The following is a 23,016-nucleotide window of genomic DNA, read 5'->3' on the forward strand; positions in this document are numbered from 1 at the left end:
CGGGGTATTCGAACTATGGTGAAGCGCCACAAGGTACACGCCTACCTGGTGAGGCGGGGTGTTCAAATAGCGATGCTACAGGAAACGCATCTGACGCAGCAGGAATGTGGAGCGTTGCAGAAGAGGTGGAGGGGTCAGGTGTTTGGCACGACTTATTCGGCATTCGCCAGAGGGGTATTGATCTGGATTAGGGCGGGCACACCTTTCCAAGTTACGAGCCAGAAAATAGATCCAGAGGGTCGCTATGTGGTAGTGGAGGGGCGGCTGCATGGAAGGGAGGTGGTGCTGTGTAACATCTATGCCCCCAATGCTGATCAGGCCCGTTTCTTCGAGGGTTTATCGCGATCACTAGCGTCTTATTTGGCAGGCCCCGTACTGTTAGCAGGGGATTTTAATTCCATTACTGATGTGCTGATGGACAGATCACACCCGCCCTTGGTCGATTCCCCTGTGCGCCGCCAAGCGTCCCATAGGCGGGACTGGCAGGATAAGTGGGGCCTGGTGGATGTCTGGAGGGCGCAACACCCCGAAACGCGAGACTACTCCTATTTCTCCGCGCTGCATGACCTGCATGTTAGACTGGACTCAGTGCTGTGTAGCGATTCTTTGGCGAGGGTGGTAACGGGCTCTGAGTACTTGACCAGGACCATCTCGGACCACAACCCCCTGTTGCTCTCTATGCAATGGCAGCTGGCGAGATCGGCGGTCCCTACGTGGCGACTGCGTCCGGAGACGCTGGAGGACCCGGTGTTTTGCGACACGGTCCGCCAGGGCATAGATGGTTATTTTGAGGATAATGCTGGCTCGACAGCGACTAGGGCGATTGAATGGGATGCAATGAAAGTGGTGGTGCGAGGGGTGTGCATGGGGCGGTTTCTGACTGTGAGAGGGGCAGTGCTGAATGACCTTGCGAAGGCGGAAGAAGTGTTGAGAGGGATAGAACAGCAGAGGCCCGAGAGGCCGGAGATTCAGGACCGATTGTTGCAGGCCAAGGAAACTGTGGCGACTGAGACGGAGAGATTGCGGTGCTATGATTACAAATTGTATGCGGTGAAAGTGCATGAGGAGCGGGATAAGGTGGGCACGCTCTTGGCGAAGCTGGCTGATCCGAACCCTAGGGGGTGCCCAGTCCTGAGTGTGCGACAGGAGGATGGGGAGGTGGTGTACTCGCAGTCAGCGGTCCTGGGGCGCTTCCAGGCTTACTATACAGGACTGTATGCCAGCCACCTCGAGGCGACGGTCACGGAAATAGGGGAGTACCTGGAACAGATTCCTTTACCGCTAATGGATGGAGAGGACGCCCGGGACCTAGGGGGGCCAGTCACCCTGGCGGAAATCAGAGGGGCAATTGCCCATATGGCACGGAACAAAACCCCTGGGGTAGATGGCCTGCCGGTCGAGTTCTACGCTAAATTTATGGAGGTATTAGCACCCAGGCTGCAGATTGTGTTTGAGGAAGCGAGACGATTGGGGCGGTTGCCCGACTCGATGAGGGAGGCGCTGGTGGTGCCGCTGCTGAAGCCGGGCAAGGATGCATTGGAGGTCTCGTCTTATCGTCCATTGTCTATGCTGACCGTAGATTACAAGATCCTGAGTCGTATCCTAGCTACCAGGCTCCTACCACTGATGACCTCCCTGGTACACGGGGACCAGGCGGGCTTTATCCCGACTAGGAACACGTCGATGAATGTTCGACGGCTGATCGGGGTTATTGATAGTGCAACGGAGGCGGAACAGGGCCCGGTGGTGTTGACGGTTGATATAGAGAAGGCGTTTGACAGCTTGGAATGGGACTTTCTGGAAGGCGTGCTGCTGAAGTTCGGAGTTGGGGAGGGGTTCCGGCGCTGGACAAGAGTACTTTACTCCTCGGCTAGGGCGCGGGTACGGCTGGGGTCCTTGGTATCTCAGGTTTATCCGGTTGGCAGGGGCACGAGGCAGGGTTGCTCGCTTTCCCCGCTGCTCTTTGCCCTGGCTATGGAACCGCTGGCGGCACAGGCTAGATCGGGCGTTCTTTACGAGGGAATAGCACAGGGCCCTGATTTGCACTATATCTCGCTATATGCCGACGACCTGTTGTTGTACTTAGCGGACTCTGGGAGGGCGTTGGAAGGCGCAGTGGACATGTTGAGCAGGTTCGGGAGGCTCTCGGGCCTCAGGGTGAACTGGACTAAGACCTGTGTGTTTCCGTTGCGGAAGACCGCGCTCTGCCCACCGCTCACGAGGCCGGTAGTGTGGGAACCTTCTTGCTTTGTTTATCTCGGAGTGCGCATCTACCATGACACAGTGGACCTCCTTGAGGGGAATGTGGGGCGCTGCATCCGTGCGTTGAGGGGTAGTATGGAATTCTGGGCGTCCCTTCCGCTGTCAGTGTTGGGTCGTGTTGCGCTGCTGAAAATGGTGGCGCTCCCGCGGTTGCTCTATTATTTTAGGACATTGCCGATATGGATCCCGCAGAGGGTCTTCAGGGAACTGAGGACGTTGGTTACAGGCTTTCTCTGGGGCCAGGGTCGCCGGAGAGTGGCGCTGACCACATTGATGAGACCCAAATGTGAAGGGGGGATGGCAGTCCCCGACTTTGAGTTATACTATCTGGCGGCGCAGCTCCAGATCCTGACTCAAAATGTGGCGAGGGAATTTAGGGGGCCTGATAGCGGCCGGGGGATCGGAGTTCAGAGGCATGTCTTATCGGCAGTCGTGATGCAACAGAGACTGGCTGATAGGGATCTTACGATGGAGGAGAGGACGCTTAGACTGTGCTGGATTCGGCATCTGAAGAGGGCTGGGAAGCGCCGGCCGTATGCTCCGGAGATCCCGCTGGGAATGCTGACTGCCTTGCCGCATGGCGGTGATTGGTCCCAACTGCTAACGTGGGAAGACCTGGGTTTGCAGATGGTGGGAGACCTCTATGTGGATGGGACGCTGGCCCCATTTCGGACTCTGCAAGAGCAATTTGGCCTGCCGAATGGTACCTTCCTGTTGCATGCGGCGGTTACCGCTGCGATGCAGCGGCATTGGGGAACTGGACTGGTAGAACCGGAGCTAACGATGGCTTGCCAATACGTAGTGATGGCCGCGGGTACCGTCAAGGCGGTGACCTGCCTCCACAACAGAATGTTGAACGAGGGACTGGTGCCTTTGGCTGAGTTGAAATCACGATGGGAGGCCAGCATAGGTAAACCAATCCCAGACACCGTATGGGCCCAGGTGCTGCACAGGACCTGGAAAGGTACGAGGAACGCGAGGTTTCAACAGGTGCATTTTTTTGTTATTCATCGAGCGTATTTGACTCCGGATAGGTTGCGTCGACACTTTCAGGTGCTTGATGCCGAGTGTCCCAGATGCCTAGTGTCTGCGGTGGATCTGGACCACATGCTGTGGGGGTGCCCGAGATTAGGGTCTTACTGGTCTGAGATAGGGACCGTCCTGCAGGCGGTTACGGATAGGGAGGTGGAATTTGACATGGCCGCATGCCTGCTCCTTTGGTTCCCGCACACTAAAAAGACCAAGATAACGAGCAAATTCATTGGGTTGGGTTTAATACTGGCGCAGCGGGAAATTACTTGGCACTGGAAGACTAGAGAGGGGCCGTCTGTGCGGCGCTGGCAGAATGAGTTGCTGAAATGGTCGGGCTGTGAGAGTGTGCTACGGATGCGTCAGGCAACTAGAACTGGTAATGAGAAGTGTTTGGAACTGGCACGGTCCTGGGAGCTGGTGGTACAAGCCTTACGGGACTACTTGACAGGGGGCGAAGAATCTGATTAGATATGGGACGGGATTCCATGGCACTGTTCGAATGTCAGAACTTCCTGGTGGTTGGTACCCTAGAGCAGGAGAGGAAAGTTGGAGCCCGCATTAGCAGCAGTTGGTGGGGAGGGGGGGACGTAGGGAATGGGTAGTGGGAGGGGTGATTAGCAGGCTCCGCAGCAGCCTCCCGGAACCGGGGGCCCTGGGAAGTATTCATGAAGATTGGGAGACGTACTGGTGGAATGACCTAGCACGGGCTGGAGAGGGGTGAATAGGTTGTTCTGGGATAAAAGCAGTCACGATGTGTTGCATTCGACCTATGGCCCGACCAGGGCGCACATTGAGGTGCCTCCAGTGAACTGATTCATTGATACGCCGCCCGGCCTCCGGGATGTGGGCTTATCGGCTGTGTGTTGTGGTACTATCTTTTGAATGTTGAGGGCCGTCAATGTACAGGTTGGCCTGTTGCTATTGCTTCTTCATGATTCTGCAATAAAAATATATTTCAAAAAAAAAAAAAATGAAAGAGCAGTAGCAAACAAAGATGGCCAATATCCGGTGGCGAGGCATTTTTCTGAAAAACACAACAGCGACAGGAACTTATTACAGTTCTATGGCCTAGATCATGTGCACGAGAACATAAGAGGGGGAGATAGGCTTAAGATACTTCAAAGGTTAGAATCCCGCTATATTGTGGACTGCCAGACGAAGACGAAGTACCCCCAAGGGCTAAATAGTGGGGAGGAATTATCAGCTCATTTGGGGATGTGAAAGTCATCCAGGTGACTCAACAGAGAACACCTCATAGAATAGATCGCACGTAGACACACCTTGTATATTACAGTATGAAAATTGTTAATCTTTTCGTGGAGTAAAATTGAGTGGAAATGAAATTTGATGCACAGTGTGTAGATAGATGAAATGAAATGTTTTGTGGCATCCAGTAATTTGAATGCTTTTAATGAATTGAAATCATGTACCTGTTATTAAACATGCATATATTATTGGGGAAGAGAGTGTACAATGTAAACAAAAGGGACATAGGCCGATCCACAGCATGATAAATTCTCTTATATTATTGATAGAGACAACCAGAAGACCGCATAATTCAGGGGCTTAGATGATATTTAATACCGAATGAGGGTTAATGGAAATATGTTCAGCAATTCTTATAGGCCGATATATGGCTAAAATTCAAGCACAATCGATAACGCAATGATTTAATGTAAAAGATGAATACATGAGTGTGTATTATTATGATATTGAGGCTTTATCGAATTTAAGATATCTTAAAAGAAGTGCAGGGATATTCATGTGTTAAATTGCATATTAAAAGATGGCGCCCATTGCGGAAAGGTTGAGTGAGTCCCTTTTCCATTGTGAAACACACCAGTAGTATTGAAAAGTATGGCAGCTCGTTGAAACGCATTTGTTTGGACCTGAATAAACAGCGGAAGGATACGCCTCTCGTGAGTGCCTTTATTTCTCTTGCAAAGTGGGGAAACGGAGCGACAATATTTAGTGGCTTGCACCACCACTGAAAGAGCACCCGCCCTAGAGTGATCTCGCATTTGGTGCTATACAGAGCAATATATATATATATATATATATATATCTCAAAAAAGAAGGGTTGCCCTTAGGTGGGATGCACTCCCAGGTGGAGATTACGTCAGGGCAAAGGCACAAGCCGTGAACAAAGTCCTTTTTGTTTTTCCTGCCAGGATTGCCGATGTTCCCGCAGGCACCCCGCAAATAACAGGCACCTTCGGTTCCACAGTCAGCTGCCCAAATAAGGCAGTCGCGGACCCACAAGTATTTTGCGGTGTTGCAATCCCGCGACTGGGCTGGCCGTTATACATCAAAAAATAGAAGGGTTGCCCCTAGGTGGGATGCACTCCCAGGTGGAGATTACACCAGAGCAAGGGCACAAGCCCTGAACAAAATCCTTTTTAGTTTTCCTGCCAGACGCGTTTCGGGCCAACGCGCTCTTCAGTGGCAGACCATGTGACGTGACGGCGTGCAGCAACCACCAGTAAATCCCCACAATAATTGTGCTCAGGTGTACAAACTGAAACGCAATGCTTTCTGGGACTGGTGGTTCAGTAAAACCCAAGTGGGTCACCGCCGCCACTCTCATTAAAAAATGTCTTTAAAAGGATTGCCGATGTTCCAGTAAGCACTCCGCAAATAACAGGCACCTCCTGTTCCACAGTTAGCTTCCCAAATAAGGCAGCCGCGAACCCACAAGTATTTCGTAGTGGTGCAATCCCGCGACCGGGCTGGCTGCTATACATTAAAAAAAGAAGGGTTGCCCCTAGGCGGGATGCACTCCCAGGTGGAGATTACACAGAGCAAGGGCACAAGCCGTGAACAAAGTCCTTTTTGTTGGTTTTCCTGCCAGACGCATTTCGGGCCAACGCCCTCTTCAGTGGCAGACCATGTGACATGATGGTGTGTAGCAACCACCAGTAAATCTCCACACATTTTTTTAAATTAAAATCCATTAGAATCCATCATGGCTTCGCAAAGTAAAACCGCATATTCAATGCACAATAGCACATTTAGGATTTGTGTTTGACTCCGTACATGTGGCAACAGCTCTGTGAGTAACTGTGAGAGTGTCAAATGGGGTCTGTAAGTGGGTGTGTTAGTCTTTCAGTCGGTCTGTGAGTGGGTGAATGAATCCGAGTGGGTGTGGTAGTGGGTGCGTCAGTGTCTGAGTGGGTCTGTCAGTGGGTGCATGCGTGTGTGAGTTTATGTTTATGTTTGTGGGATTTATAAAGCGCGTGACCACCCTTGGGCATCTCAGCGCTATCAGATAAGGAAGACAGACAACCAACAATTAGTCTTGCGGGAAGAGCCAGGTCTTAAGCCTTTTTTTGAAAGAGAGTTCATTTTCAATGAGACGAATCTCTGGGTCAAGGCTGTTCCAGAGCCTCGGGACCAGATGAGTAAAGGATCTTCCACCCCATCTAGCCTTTTTAACTGGGGCTCCTTTTATCAGACATTTTGAGCAGGATCTGAGGTTCCGCTCTGGAAGGTAGTGTGTAATAAATTTTTGGATAAGAACAGGGCCTCTCCCTTGCATGGCCCTATGGGCCATGCTCAGAGACTTGAATTTAATTCTGACATGTATCGGAAGCCAATGCAATTTCCGCAGTCCTAACCTGGCTGATTGACGTCTGGGGATGTTCAGCAACATTCGAGCGGCAGCATTCTGAACCACTTGTAGTCTTTTTACCACATATTTGGTCGATCCCAGGAAAAGGGAGTTACCATAGTCCAGTCGCGATGTGACTAAGGCCTGAACTATGGTTCTCCTAGCATCCTCTGGGAGCAAAGACATGATTTTCCTGATCATAAGTATGATTCCAAAGCAGGTCGCGGCCAGTTTATTGGCCTGGGTCTCCATTGTTAGGTTCTGGTCCAACCATACGCCTAGATCTTTAATGGCAGCCTTGGGGGAGTGCGGAGGCCCCCAGCTTGGTGGCCAGAAAATTTCCAGTGTCGAACAGTGTGGAACTGTAAGTGGGTGCATCGGTGCTAGAGCGGGTCTGAGAATGGGTGTGTTTGTATTTGAGTGGGTGCGTGAGTGTCTGAGTGGGTCTACGAGTGTGCCCATGAGTGTCTGCATGGGTCTGTGAGTTGATGCATGAGTGTCTGAGTGAATCTGTGAGTGGGTGCATGAGTGTAGGAATAGGTCTGTGAGTGGGTACAAGTATGAGTGGGTCTGCGAGTGGGTGCACCAGTGTTTTGGTGGGTCTGCGCGTGGGTGCACTAGTGTTTTAGTGGGCATGTGAGTGAGTTCGTCAGTGTCTGAGTGGGACTGTGACTGGGTGTATAATTGTCGGAGTGGGTGCATTAGTGTGTTGGTGAGTGTGTGAATGTACAATATTTTTGTTTTCGGAAAACTTCGCTAATCTGCCACAACAGTACACGGTGACTGGCACGGATTGTCACGACGGCTCAGCAAATTCCTGTGCGTGAACGTAAAAAACAGGTTTGAGAATTTTTGATTCATAAGGGGTCACTCAGACACCACTACAATGCATCCATGGGTTTAGAATACGTCTATCCTGACCCCTTCTACAAAATATATTTTCAACCCCCGGGACCATGTCCCGGCATGTAAAATGGCAGTCGCAACTTTCTACAAAGGTTGCAGCCAGCCAATAACAGCACTGCTGCTGGTGGGTGGGTTCGCAAAGCTACGCAATGGAGTTGCGAAGAGTCAGCGTCCCTAGATATACAAATTTGTTTTTTTATTTAATATCTTAAAAACTACTATACGGATTTACACCAAATAACAAAAAGGTGGCTTCCTGCCAGATTTGGTGTAATTCCGTTCAGTGGTTCAGGTTGTAGTCCTATATAAAATTACTATGGCAATTAACAGGGGAAACACATATTTTTTGATCCCACCATTTTATCGGCCCCCACTTGATGGATCACCCCAAAACTTTGCATGCACAACAAGACCCAACTTGACACTTTTTAGTAAACTTTTGTGAATATTCATTAAACGGCGCAAAAGATATAGGAAAGTCAAAAGATGCCTTTACTGTGGAAACTAGGTTCTAACTATAACTGCCTAGTGGTGACTGCAACTAGGATATAGATATATATGTGTATGTGGTTTTTTTTTTGCGCAGGGATGTTTTTTTATTTATGAAAACGCTTTATACTTAGCTGCAAAATACTTACATTTTTGTAGTAAAGGCATGCCTGGTAAAGGCATACTCATTGTATAAGTTTGTGAGTAAGGGCATGCATGGTCAAGAGGCATACATTGTAAAACCCGCGTTATGGCATTTGTTGTGATGGCATGCATTTTTCAGCCATACAATCAAGCTGAACACATCCACAATTGCTTGATGTTAACGTTTTATACATTAAAAAAATTATTTAGAAAGAAAATATAATAATATGTTCCTTGTGTCAGCTAAATCTAGGAAACAAATACATTTAGTCCTGGTTGAAACAGCAAGTAAACCTGCTTGAAATTCAGCTACTGCTCAAATGCTGGCAGCAGAACTGGTAAATGTTTAATTAACTGTGTCAGAATTAAGAACCATGAATCAAAACAAACAGACCACTTGCAGTACAATTAAGTACATTTTATGAGAGTATTTAATTGTTTACAAAAACTTTAAAACTTTGTGGATGACGTAGTGGATCAGTTACTGAAGACAGCTAACCTTCTTAAGAATACTATGGAGGACATATTTTGTGAAGAAACATTTTCAGGCAATGGCATTTTTTGCTTTAAATATTATGAGATCTGACAGGGGTCATTTTTCAGCAAGATTTATTTGAGGCAATGTACATGTGTGAATACTTTACATGGGAGGTAAGCTATTGGAGTGTCTTTAGAAAGGCTTAGCCCAAAGTCAATATTAATTGATTGAGTGTATTACTCACAGACCTACAGATGGGTTTGTGAGGAAGACCATGATATAGTCATCATACATGGATAGTTTATATGTCTTTGTCCCCATGTATCCTGCGTAGTGCAGGTGACAAGGTCAAGATTAAAAAGAAATGAGAGAGGTGATGGGGGCATTCATGTCACTCTGTAAATCTACCTCATGGACTTCATCCCATTTGTTCTAATATGGGCTCTTAGAAGCTGAGAGCTCATCAAAAGCCTTCTTACAAGGCATGAACCAAACCCAAAGTGCTGTACCATTTGTGCCAGATAAGTCCAGTTTACTCTAGCAAACATGTTTTCGGCATCTGGCGAGAGCAGCAGGGCATTTCTGCAGGTTCTCTATAATATGTAGTATTTTCTTGGTAGGATGACAGCACTGGCAGCAATTAATAAAGCCTGCTTGGTCTGGATCTAAAAGGTTGGACATCGAAGGTCCTAAGCGGGCCACCAGGATGACTGTAAATAGTTTCACGTCTAGATTGTAGAAGGAATGGGTTGACAAGGTCCGCAAAGTTTTGGATCCTAGCCTTGTTGGGTTATTACTGTCCCCAGATTGAGAAAGGAATGGGTAAACAAGATCTGCAAAGGATTGAATCCTAGCCTAGTTTGGTTAATACTATTACTTCTGGATTTATTATCGAATCGGAGACCACTCCTGAGTTTCCAAAAAGAGTTAAAGAGTGGCATTAGGAATGGGTGCCAAGGGTACGCAAAATGCCCCATAAAGGTTCTTGTGAAGCCATTGAGGCCAAAGAATTCACCCAGCTTCAGCCGGCTGACGCCTTGTATACCTTTTTTGATGGTGATTGGGTCTTTTACAGCCGATCCCAACAGCTGCATGTTCTGATTGATTCCATAGTTGAAAAATAGAAGATTTACCATCAAACTATTATGGAGTACTATTATACGTACAGGCTAGAATAGTCTTTGGAAGAACAGCCACATTGCTAACTCTTGGAAAGTTGAGTTGGAAGATGATTTCAATTATTCATGCTAAGTGGTACAAGTTTTTATTCCTCAGGAACTATGCCACACTGATGTTTTACATAAACAGGTAGACAACGATTTATACAGTATTTCCACAGCAACATTATTCACAACTATAGAATGTATGTATATATGTATATATAACACCATTCATTATCCACCTGCCCCCTGAAAGTGAATCATAAACATTCTCTATATTTATGACTATTGGTGGAATCTGTGACACATTGCTCTGTCAACTATATGGCAGAAGCAGACCTTATGCAAACTTGCCTTGTTAACTTTTTGAGGGGATATATAATATTTTTTATCTAATATTATATATAAATATATATATTTTACTTTACGTAAGGAGAAGGAAAAGTAGCGGAGATATATATATATATATATATATATATATATATATATATATATATATATATATATATATTTATTATCTACTGGCGATAGCCAGTAGGTATATATAGGTATATATTAGGTATATATAGTTAGGATTTTTTCTCTATGGGATTTCTGAAAATTCTATGTCTAATAACTTTGGCGTTTGGGGACGGAATTGGCTGAAAGTTTCAGGAAAATGGCACATTTTGTTTCTGAGCAGCCCCTGAAAATCTGGGGGGGTTTCGTCAAGGGGGGGGCGAGAAAAAAGGGGGGTCCCAAAACGCGTTTTTCCCATTCATTTTTCCATAGGGCGGTTGGACTCACTTTTAGCTCGATCGGCTGAATGGATTTACATGAAACTTGGCAAAATTGTAGATATGGTTTGCCCGACGTGCCTTTGCTATGTCTCAATATATGTGCTCCAGTGGATTTTGAGAAATTAACGTTTAAAAAAATATATATATCTGTGACAGCGCTCCGGTTAGCGCCCCAGTTCGCGTACCGGACGCGTCACGGAACTTCGCGAAGCGAAGCTGATTGGCTCTCCGGTGTCTGTCAACATTCTAAACAGTCCGGAGCGGCCGCCATCTTGTCTCTCGGTAGGATCGAGAGACAAGATGTGGTGAAAAACTAAGGGGCAAAAAAAAAAAAATGTTTGCGATTTTTCGCCGTAGAGGCAGCTCACCGGGCAGCTAACCGTGCAGCTAACCGGGCAGCTAACCGGGCAGCGTAACGGGAGTCTGAGGAGAAGCTGATTGGCTGTCAACATTGTAAACAGTCCGGAGCGGCCGCCATCTTGTCTCTCGGTAGGTTCGAGAGACAAGATGTGGTGAAAAACTAAGGGGGAAATGAAGGAAAGGGGGCAAGGTAAACCCCTCATGACCCCCTAGGATTGATGAGGGGGATATTAAAGTCCCCCGCGGGGCAAAAAATAAAAAAAAAATTTGCCGTAGAGGCGCTTCCCGGTACGCGAACCGGGCAGCTAACCGGCAGCGTAACGGGAGTCATCTTGTGTTTTTGGAGCGTCCGGTTCGCGTACCGGGTAGCGTCCCGGTAAGCGTAACAAGGGGAAAACCAAGAGAAACAGTAAAAAAAATTAAGGGAATAGATTTCCAGCAAACTTGGCAAAATTGTAGGGACTGTTTGTTTGATGTGCCTTTGCAAGGCCTCAAGATATGTGCACGTGTGGATTTTGTCTAATTACGGTTAAAAAAAATATATATATCTGTAAGCGCGCTTACGTTACGGGTTTTGTTTGCGCTGCAGAGCCGATACGTCACGGTTATGCGACGCGTCATGAGGCGTCTCACGTGGCTACGTGATACGTCACGTAATAAAGAATATATTTTACAGCTATAGATATTAGCTTTTAAAAAAACCAATGAAATTCACTGAAAAAAACCATAGGTTATAGACCATATATAGTTAGGAATTTGCATTTACAAAACCTTGAAAATTCACTGAAAAAACCATAGGTTAGAGACCATATATAGTTAGCTGGACATTTTATTGACATAAAACCAATTAAATTCCATATATAGTTAGTTGCACTAACTATATATTGCGCACCCGCAATCCACTGCTGATCATGTAACATATTACATCATTCATGACATGGTCAGTGACATCACTGATGACATCACTGATGACATCACTGATGACAACATCCAGTGACTGTATGTTTCTGTAAAGTTAAAATATGTCTTACATATTGAAGAATGAGTGGATTTATAAGTGTCTGGATGAAGGATTTAGTAGGTGCATGTAATGTAATGTAATGTAAAGGACATTTCTACCGCGCAACTTTCACTCCAAGGAGTATCTTGGCGCATAGACAACTCAGATGGAGGAGTTGTGGGGAAACAACTCCTCCTACATGACTGACTGTATAAGTGAGTGATTAAATGTGTCTCACTGAGTGCATGGGTTAGTGACTAAACTGTCTTAATTTGTGCATCATTATATCTGTTGTTCTGTAAACTGCTGCATGTGTTGATCAGTAGCTATATGAGTAACTATATGGGTTATTGATTGGTTGCCCAAGTATTTGTATGGGAGACTGAGTGTGTGTGTGGGTGGCTGGGAGGTGTATGACTCTGTGCATAGATGTGTGAGCAGTTGATTCACTAGATGTATGAGTTCAAAAGTGCATGTGGAAACAGCTGTATGGGCGGTTGACTGTGTGCATGAGTGTATTGGTGAGTGAATGGATATCTCAGTGCTACATGTCAAAGTAAGTACATATGTAAAACACAGTACATTTGAGAGTTGACATATATAAATAACTGTGCATAAGAGCCAGTGAATGTGTGAGTGGCTGTATGGATCATTGTGAACTTGTATCCGGGATTGTATAAGAGAGTAAATATGTGTTAGTATATGTTTGAATAAGTAAGGTGTGTATAACTGTATAGTTGAGAAAATGGAGGTGTGATTGATTCTTTGCATGACTGACTAGGTGTGTGTGTAACTCCATGGATGAGTGACAGTCTGTGAGTGTCTGTTTACACTGAGTGTATCTAAGGTTATATTAGAGTCTGAAGAGGTTCATCGTATTATCACATGAATGATGTCATCAGTGATGTCATCAGTGATGTCATTTAAGATGTCATCAGTGATGTCATCAGTGATGTCACTGACCATGTCATGAATGATGTAATATGTGACATGATCAGCAGTGGATTGCGGGTGCGCGATATATAGTTAGTGCAACTAACTATATATGGAATTTCATTGGTTTTATGTCAATAAAATGTCCAGCTAACTATATATGGTCTCTAACCTGTGGTTTTTTCAGTGAATATATATATATATGTGTGTGTGTGTGTGTGTGTGTGTATATATATATATACACAAAAATCTCATATACCATGATGCAATAAGAACGTGTTGGATGTTTCAGCTGAAGTATTGCACGCTAGGATATATATTCCAGATCATACAAACATTATAGAAGAGCTAAGATAACCTTCTCTTTGCAACATACCTCTTATTATTATATGGTCTGTTTTCACAGATTTCAGGTGACAAATAGTACGGTGTGCCTATGCAAGTACGGGCCAGTTCAACAGTACTAGAAGAAAGGGGAATGAAAGAGGAAAAAAAAGATTATACACCCTGATCAGAAACACTACTAATTATGAGTGCAAACAGAATCACAACGAAGAGTTAACAACAAAACACCTTATAACATTAATATGGAGTACAGTTGGTACTGAGTTACCTGTTAAGGACTCTAGCAATTCCAAAGTCTCCCAACTGGACTGTTCCATCTTTGGTTAAAAATATGTTCTAAATGTAAACAAACAAGCAAATATTAAATCTAATCTTTGAAAAACCTGAACGCTAACAGAGCTGGATACAATACATAAGTTCAGTATTTAATATAGTTGGAGGATAGCCAGCACCAGATGAAGCAAAAAGCGAGATGGCCTCCTCTACTAATCAAAAAATATACACCATTTACTAGTATAAATTAGAACAAATTCTAGGAACATGACCAGGGTAGAGAGGAGGTGGAGAAAAATATATTCCCAGGACTATGGATTTAAAAGAGAGCAGCATGCGGAGGGTTGTGCATAAAGGGGCATTAAGTTGGGAAAAGGAGAGTTAGCAGAGGAAACATGATATGGGCTTATGTGGATGAGACTTTTTTTGGGATGTTTCGTCAAATGGTTCCAAAGTTATAAGCACACCCAAAAATCTATTTTACCTGTTTTTTTTCAGTTAATTTTTTTAATATATACACACACTTGCAAAAAATGCAGGCATTTGCAAAGATTAACTCTACCACAGATCATATCCTATAGGAGAATATTGTCAAAAATATTTTACTGTTATAAGGTTGTGGGAAAAAAAACGAACAAATGGGCATTCCTTGGGGCCACATTCCATTAAAAGTAGATGGAGGCATGTTGCCCGTATAACAGAGCCTTAATTAGGCCCCAGGGACCCCATACCCAGAGCCACATTTATGAAAAGGAGATAGGCGGTGGGCCCACTCTCCTAGCCTCATTGAGGTCCGAGAAACCCTATTCCCCTGGGCCCAATACAGCTTCATCACTTTGTAGCATGCACTGCTAACTAACTCACATATTAAGTCACTCATGACATGTATGCCACCAATGATAACATCAATAAAATATCTAAAATGGCATCTTTGATAACACTGTGCATGGCGGGGACAAGAGTTATAGTTACTTGAGATAACTACAACGAGAGAGAAAGATGTGTGTGTGTGTCTATATATATAGCCATCCATCTACTGGAACCAAGCTGCACTCAACGGTAGAGGCCTAACTAGGCTGAAACCAGTCTTGGGTTGCTTGTGATCCAGTCCGGGCAGGATCTAGCTTGCAGTTCACGCTGGACTGTTTCCAGTGGAGCAGGCCCAAGGCTGATCTGCATATGGCTGTGTCTAATCCGAGCTAACATGGTGAGCAAAAAAACATGAACTGGGATGCAGCTCCCAGTAGCTACCAGTGGCGGAGAATAATTCAAGTATTCCATCCATCACTTTGTTGTATTTTTCCTACTTAGACTTGGGTAGGAGCTGACTCCACTCAGGTCTGATCCCAGCCACGCATCACCTTATTCCCACCACAGCTGTGGGAGGTACCACTACAAAGGTGGTTAGGTTTCAGCAGAACAATGGCAGATTATATCATGAATGCAAGCACTGCTAGGATGATGCCACAGTTACACCAGCACGGCTGAAAGACCTCTTAGATGACCCTGTGCAGCACAGCACTCTGGGGACTCATGGGTCCCCGGGATTCATGATGCACTGCAGTGAAGAGAGGGTTGCCAGAGAGTCCTTGTTTAAAGGGTACCAAAGATACCCATAATACTGGTCTTTTCTGCGCACCCCAAGAAATGACGTTCTTAGCATTACTGTGGGGTCACACAATGAGCCTTGTGACAGGAGCAGTCTCTATATTCTGGGGGCTGAGAGTCCTGCCACCAGTGAATCTCCTGCAGGCTGTCATGCATGTCCTGAGACTGGGGAGAAATATGTATAAAGAACAGATCTCTGTAATGGTGATTAACATAGACCAAAAGGTATGAGACTTGTGTGTGTCCATGGAAGCCATTGCATGGGAGAATGAACAGTGAGACCCGACTGCACTGGGTTCTTACAGTCCATTAGCCCTCTTAAATACAGACTACACGATCCTGGCCAGGGTATTTGTGATCGTGTGGCACCTTTAGTGCTGACACAGATGCATCCAGACCAAAATGTTTTTTCCCATGCTGGAGTACCGCTGTCAATATACGTAGGTTCTTCAGGGTTCTAGAATATGCTCCTGGCCCTTGGCCGCAATCGGGCTGCATGGTGCCTGGCCTGGAGAAGGTATTTGATTCCCTGGAATGGTCCTTCCTTTTCGCGTTTTTACAGCGATATGGGCTCGGATTCTGATTCATTCAACTTGTTCAACTCCTTTCCACTCTCCCGTTGGTACGGGTAAAGATGGCTGCTCTTATCTCCGAACCAATTCCAATTGCCTGAGGTGCACGCTTGGGCTGTCCCCTTTCTTCTCTTCTGTTTTCATTAGCTATTGAACCATTAGCACTAGAGCTTCATGCTTGTGGACAAGACTGGAGAATCCCACTAGGAGATGGCATACACTCATATCTCTATATGCTTATGCCCTCCTATTGTATCTCAATGATGTCACAGTGATACCGCAGGTGGCAACTTCCATTTTCAATAAATTTGCAGCCTGGTCAGGTTTAAGGGCAAATCCAGTCTCTTTCCCTTCAGTCCTATGCTAGCGAACCCGGCGTCCACTCAGTGTTCGCTCTCCTTAGCAGCCCCACACATTTAGATACTTGGGTTTTCGCATTTACCACTCACCAGTTAAATCACTTGATTTATATACCGGGAATCTTACAAGAGCATTAACGTCAGTGTGTGCTAAGTTGGGGTGTTGGCAATCTCTCCCACTCTCTATGGTAGGTCGCATCGACCTTATTAAAATGATCATGTGAACCTGGTTCCTCTATTATTTTACTAATTTTCCCCTCTGTATTTTGAAGCCCTTTTTCACCTACCGTGAAAAATTAAATGTGGACACTAATGTGTCGTTTTACACGCTGCTGTGTGGCACTGCAGTAATGTATTCTACCCACAGACAAGGAAGGATTGGTGGTCCCTAACTTCGAGTAATATTATCTAGCCTCTTAACTTCAGTGGGTGGCCCGATGGATGGCTGGCTTATACCTCACCGATACTGCTACTGTCTCACCGGTGTGGGGTCTATCAGCTCTCCTGCATCTGTTTCACCCCGTACACTAACCTGTACGCCTGACACCGCAATCGATTTTAAGGGTTGCTTACCGCTGCCATAAGCTTTGCCTTTTTCTCACTAAAACTATCCACCCTTATGCACCAGTACTCCCTGTGCTCGGTACGCTGCACAGAGGACCGATTACATCACAAGCCAAATTGACCACCTGGCATGTTACAGGGCTCTACACAGTCAGAGACCTGTATTGCGATGGTGCCCTTGTACCACCGGAGACCCTGATAGAGGATGATGGCCTGCCCTGGTCAATTTTTCACTATAACTCACTGATCGGAGTACTGGGAAACATTTGGGGTGATATGCAGAAGGAGCACCCCATGCATCTCAGTAAACAATAATTACATGTCATGGGTGCGGGTACACATCTGATCCACTAGTTTGCCGACCCCCTGCTTTTAACTTCTCACTCTTTGCCGCCACTGGGAAGAGGACCTAGGCCACCCATGCAGATAAAGAATGGAGCTTAGCTCTTGAGAGTCCTATTCGGAATCCATTGAACGCTTGCTTTCACCTCATACAACACTATGTCCTCCACAGGGTTTACCTCACCCCACACAAGATGAATCAGTACTTTCTACACACTGATGCCGCCTGTCCCCGATGTAACCTTGTTGATGCGGACATCTTACACATGCCCCTCTTTGCACTCCTACTGGCATGAGGTCATATGCCATTTGGCACACTGCACAGGACAACAGGTGAAGCATAACTGGAAAACGTGTGTTGGGATTGCGTCGCCATGACAAAAAACAAAGAGCCACAGATCGCTTTAGTGACCTCGGTCAACTAAGAGGCTCATCACCCGAAAATCTCCCACGCCCCCTATGTACATCGCATGGGGAACGCTGAATAATTGCCTAGGCTCAGGCAGAGAGTGTTGCCCTACACAGAGAAAACACACATTCAGCTTATAGAAGTGTCCCCTGGCTAACAACAGGGACATTATGCTTAATAACTTACAGTCAGCCTATTCATCGGAAGACAACTCCTAGTGTCATTTCCAATGAGTGCCTGCATGACTGGAATAGCCTCTGTTCCAAGCAATGACCTTATACGACTTGCCTCCTAGAGTGCGCCACGGTGTTCCCGTACATACTCACTTAATATACCTCAACATACCTAATAACAGGTTCTAAGCGCTTAACCCTAGAATATGCTTGTTCGGTGCAAGTCTGTTCACAGTTTCCTAATGTTGCTTTTTTCATTATGACTAACCATACCTGAGGATTTATAGTGGCTACACACAGATAACATCTGATATGTGAAGGCCTCGTGGGGTTACAGACATGGGCACTACTCTTGAAATATATATTTCTTATGCACCCTGAATATATTTTTATCTGCAAGCCGAAGGTATGAATTTCACAAATTATTGTTGTAAGATGTTGTGTATGCCAAATAATGGGTTTATTATGCTAGGATGTTATCAGGCTACTGTCATGCACAATGAGTAGCAAAGACAGATAAGTATTGTAACAAATATATATATTTACACTCCAATTACCATAAACTTAGACTGACCAAATGGGTCAGGGAGAAATGCACATTAGGCCATATTGGTGAGATTTGTAATTAATATATGTGATCGTAAGGTGTTTTTGAAGGAAGGTAAGCTATAAAGTCGTTGCTCCAGTGAATAAAACAGGGGGCGTTGAATACTGAAAGCAGGTGAAGATTAGTGCATCATATACATGTAGATCTAGTTGTATGTCATTTGAAATTAATCATGGGGAATACAGATTGATACTACGAAAGAAGATGACCAATTAAAGAATGTCTTGCCATTACTTACATGCCTTGGTTTATTATTTATCCCTCACCGACCTCATATTGAGACTTCACCTACTGCTGGTTACCAGAACAACGAATAACAATACGTCTCTGAATTTAAAGACATTCTACTCGATAGAGCATTGAAAAAGTCTCATCAGAAGTGAGGAAATGTCAGCTGGTCAGCTTTTCTTAAACAATAAACTTATACGCATGCTCTGTGCACGATTTTTCCATAGACATTATTTAGGTTTTTGCTTCAAAAGCTTTTGACGCGGGGGTGGGCCAAGAAGGCAGCCGAGTAGAATGTGCCTGCTCGTCGCTCCGGTCCATGCCCTAGGTCTTACCTGCATAGCTGCAATTAGCGTTGCCCCAGCCGCCGTTGGGACCTTGTTAGAGTCCATCGCTAGCTCCAGCAACTCCATTATGACTTTGATGAGACGACGCAGCCTGGCAGCGGGGATTCAGAAGCGCCTGACAAGAAGCTCGCTGTAGCCTACCCTGTGGCTCTGTGAGGGGAGGCGCACTTGTGCCTGGAGCTGCTGCTGGCGTGAATTGGGTAGGGCTCCCACGCAGAAGGATTGGACGGATATCTATTATAGGGCTAGACGCAAAGCACGCAATGTTGCCTCTATTGAGGCGGCCACTAAAGTGGCTACCTACTAGTACCTCACCCCTATGCGACTCCACAGGGGCAACCCTACCCGGAGCCCGCAGTGCTGGTATGCCTGTGGCGCATGAAGCTCTCTTATACACCTGTTGTGGGAGTGTCCTTCTTTGGGGACATATTGGCAACAAATCCTCGACGACAGACTCCCATTTCGACACCCAGAGTCCTAGATTCCCAGCTTATGTGCTTCTGGGCCTTCCCAATGCCATTACCTTTTCCCTTAAATCCTGCAGGGGTAAGCAGATGGCCTTAGCGCTGGGAGCAGCAATCCTAAATGTTCTGACTCACTGGGGCACCAAAACGGTCCCTACTTGACTAGGATGGCTACATCGATTGTCGGCCATTTTGGGGATGGAAACAATTTCTCTCTCCTTGACACGCCCGGGGGCTTCGTTTCATGACTTGTGGGCTTCTTTCCCTATGCTATTGACATCTGAGTTCACTGAGCTCACCTGCCCCAAATACCTACTATTACTGAGGCTGGCGGACCCTCCCAAACAGACTGCCCCTGACACTTCCACCATTTAGTCTGCTCCAGACGATATTCCCTAGCTTATGCCTTGTTTTTTCATCTAATAGGGATGGGTTCATTTTCAAGGAGGAGGGGAAAAGGAAGGGGATGGGAGGATGTTTCTCCCTTTTTTCATTTTGATTTTGGTTGCTGAACATGGCACTCTGATCGCAGGGTTGCATCCCGATGACCGTAGAGCACAATGGCTCGTTCGTCTTTTCTCGTTGTTGAAAACAAATAAAAGAAATTTAAACAAAAAATGTAGACTTTGATGCAAAATTTAAGTAAAATAAGACCGGAGCTAATCAGCAAGAACTCTTGGAGCATACATTTCTATAGACCTGCAATTGATTGCTTTTCTATACAATTGTTTTGTCAGTGTACTTACTACCTGACAGGAATTAAAGGGTTGCAGTTATACTTTTATGTTGTGTCCATTCCAACCACAGAACTAGCAACTTTGGTGACAAGATGTGTTTTATGGTACAGAACTTACGCTTTACAATGCAAATACACAATTTCTCTACTTTGGTTTTCTTAAATTGGATGTGTGATAATAGTGAGCACTACTACCTTTTACCTTTTAATAAATAATGTGGAATACAGTCGGCGTCTTATTCAAAAGGTAGTCTTCACCACTAAAGTCATGAGCATGGTGAGGAAAGAAGGCAGCATAATCTGTATGAAGGTCAGCAGTCATGGTTGAATCCTTGACTTAGAGATCGTGGAAAAGAGAAGTGTATGAAAGTCGAAATGGTGAGTAATAAAAAGTTTATTGAAGATCAATCTTGCATACCATGAAGAGAAAAAGATGTAGGTGTTTGCAGAAAGTTATTAGAGGTTGAAGGTTTATGTAATGTTAAGGAGGGGTTGACTGTTAAACCTCGCCCTGTGAGGAGGCCGTTAGGGGGGAGAACTGTTAGGGCTTGTAGACAGGGATCCCAGGCTGCACTACCAGTACCATAATGCACGGCTATGGGATAGTGGTGTGTTGTCCCATACTGCCTCACGACAGATCAGCTGGTAAGAAGGGAGGTTCTTAAGCCTCCAGCAAGGACATGGCGGCGCTTGGCTTTCCTTCCCTGCCCTCGTTTTTTCCTTACTGGATTCCCTTTTCAAGCTCCTCTACGTATATCCAGTACCCTCCCCCCCCTCCTCGAATGGATTTCGCCCTTCATTGACTGCTGCCTGTTTGTTCTCCCGAGACACCCCGCCTGTTATCGCCTGCACCTGGACCCTTCATCTCGGACGCCGGGTGAAATCCCCGTGTTCCCCGCCTTGAATCGTTGCCTTCTGGAGACCGCGTCGTTTGGAAGCATTTCGCTTCAGACACAGTTTGTTTATTTTTGATTAGAGCCAGTGGCGGTGCGTCCATTGGGGGCGTTGGGGCGTTGCCCCACTAGCCTGGACGACCGCACTGTCTGCAAAACATACTCTCTGATTAAAAATACATGTGATGTGAGCAAAAATTAAATGTGAGCGCACAGCGCGCTACAGGCCCCGGGACAAGCATGACAGAACAGAATCGATCGGGCATCGTATAAGGAAGTGGGCCGTGGGGGGCGGGGCTTCTGCAGAGAGTGACAGGCAGCGCACAGGCAGAGAATAGCGGAGTAGACAACAAGACTGCGCAATGCGCATGTAGAATCCAGGAGTAGGCAAAATTTTGACTGGCCCGCGCATGCGTAGACCTTCTCTCCCCCCCCTCTATAGCACTAGACACAGGCACTGTCAGGCAGGGACCCGGGACACCGGTCTCAAAATGGGCAGATAGTATCCTGCTCGTAGCCCAATCCTGGCGCAGTGTTGCTGTTAACGCTGCGCCAGGATTGGCTGCTGCAGCAGGATGGTGCCGCGCGTGGGTGTTGGCTGATCTGCTAAGGGGCCGCACTGTATGGCCAATCACCATATGGCTATATCCAGCCATGTCGAGGTGATTGGCCATTTCTACGCTGTTGGGACGTGTCACGTCACCGCGCGTGGCCACTGCTGCCAGAAGTTCCAGAACACAACAAGTAAAGTGAAAGTACTAACTAACGAAGACAGGACGCGTGACCAGTTCGTCGTCGTCGTTGTATGCTGAGTGCTGACTGTGCCTACTGTGCCTACTACGGATGGTCCGGACCACCTGGTGCTTCTTTCGCGCCCACGTAAGTTTTTTTACTGTGCCGCCCTGACGGTAAATAATAAATTATAATTGTCAAGTGTAAAGCGCCCATGTGCATGCCACCCTGCCTGTCTTCTCCCCACCCCGAGTCCCGACTCTCTGTTGGTCCACCGCTCCCCGCGCAGATGCCTATGGATCAGCACCGTGCCGCCTGTTAGCTTCAGTCTTTTGCTTGTCGTGCCCGCACCATTTTCAACCTAATTTCTCAGGCCAGTAACCACTCCGACCGAGGCAAGTCCCAAAGAGAAACAACATTTTTTTTTTTTAACTGTGGATCTGATACAAAATGAAACTTCTGCACGAAGCACACCCGTGTTCTATATCGCACATAATGAATTCCGTATTCGCTGTAGCTGCTTTTCGGTGCTAATCACGGGATTTCATATACTTTTTTATGTACTCAACTAGCCAGGAAATGACCTCTAAAAGTCAACCGTTAGGTCATAATCAGGCAGATCCTAATGACGGGCTGAGGATCTGGAAGGAGGTTCGCGCCGCACAGATGGTGGCAGACCAGTTTATTAAAATTAAACAGTGTAGATACGTTTACGGTGATGATGTGACGTTTAAATGCTTACTCTAAATTCCTGAAGAAAGAAAGACGTGCGCCTTGGTTGGGCATGGACATGAATGACAGTGTCCCGGAATGGAAACCACATTTCAACAGTAAATTTATTTGCACCTTTGAATCGTAGGCGAGACAAAGCCCCAATATTAATGTGTTGGAACCCTCTCCTGACTGTAAGGATACTGCCCCAATCCGACAAAAGGCCTCGCAATAATAAATGATGTGGTAGATGAAAACTGTGCTCTTTTTAACAGTCAGCTCCAGTTTTTAATGCCATATATTGGTATGCTTTACACTGCTCCTCCTTTTTGTTTGGTGTGCTGTTCTTTATGTGTTTAAATGTTTGAACCATATGTATATGTGTCGAGAATTATATTTTAGGCAGAAATCTGCCTCCGTTCGCTTTTCAGTCAGTCCAATTATCTCTGCTGCCCCCTCCGAATTGTTAAGTCTGTTCATAAAGAAAAGTTGCATCATGT

At 46.0% G+C, this 23,016-nt stretch overlaps 1 protein-coding gene across 3 annotated transcripts in view; it reads right to left on the reverse strand.

Annotated features, from left to right (window-relative positions):
- The window catches only part of NEK1 (NIMA related kinase 1), a 1,042,157-nt gene that overhangs the window by 876,265 nt on the left and 142,876 nt on the right, over window positions 1-23,016 (reverse strand). For all 3 annotated transcript variants that reach the window (XM_078677052.1, XM_078677050.1, XM_078677051.1), the window contains exons 5-6: window positions 13,767-13,834; window positions 13,530-13,616 (exon numbers count right to left, since the gene is read on the reverse strand). In XM_078677052.1, the coding sequence (XP_078533178.1) occupies window positions 13,530-13,616; window positions 13,767-13,834 (155 nt within the window). The remainder of the gene's footprint in view (window positions 1-13,529; window positions 13,617-13,766; window positions 13,835-23,016) is intronic.

This window comes from Lissotriton helveticus, chromosome 2_1 (assembly GCF_964261635.1).
Source record: "Lissotriton helveticus chromosome 2_1, aLisHel1.1, whole genome shotgun sequence".
Taxonomy (NCBI): domain Eukaryota; kingdom Metazoa; phylum Chordata; class Amphibia; order Caudata; family Salamandridae; genus Lissotriton; species Lissotriton helveticus.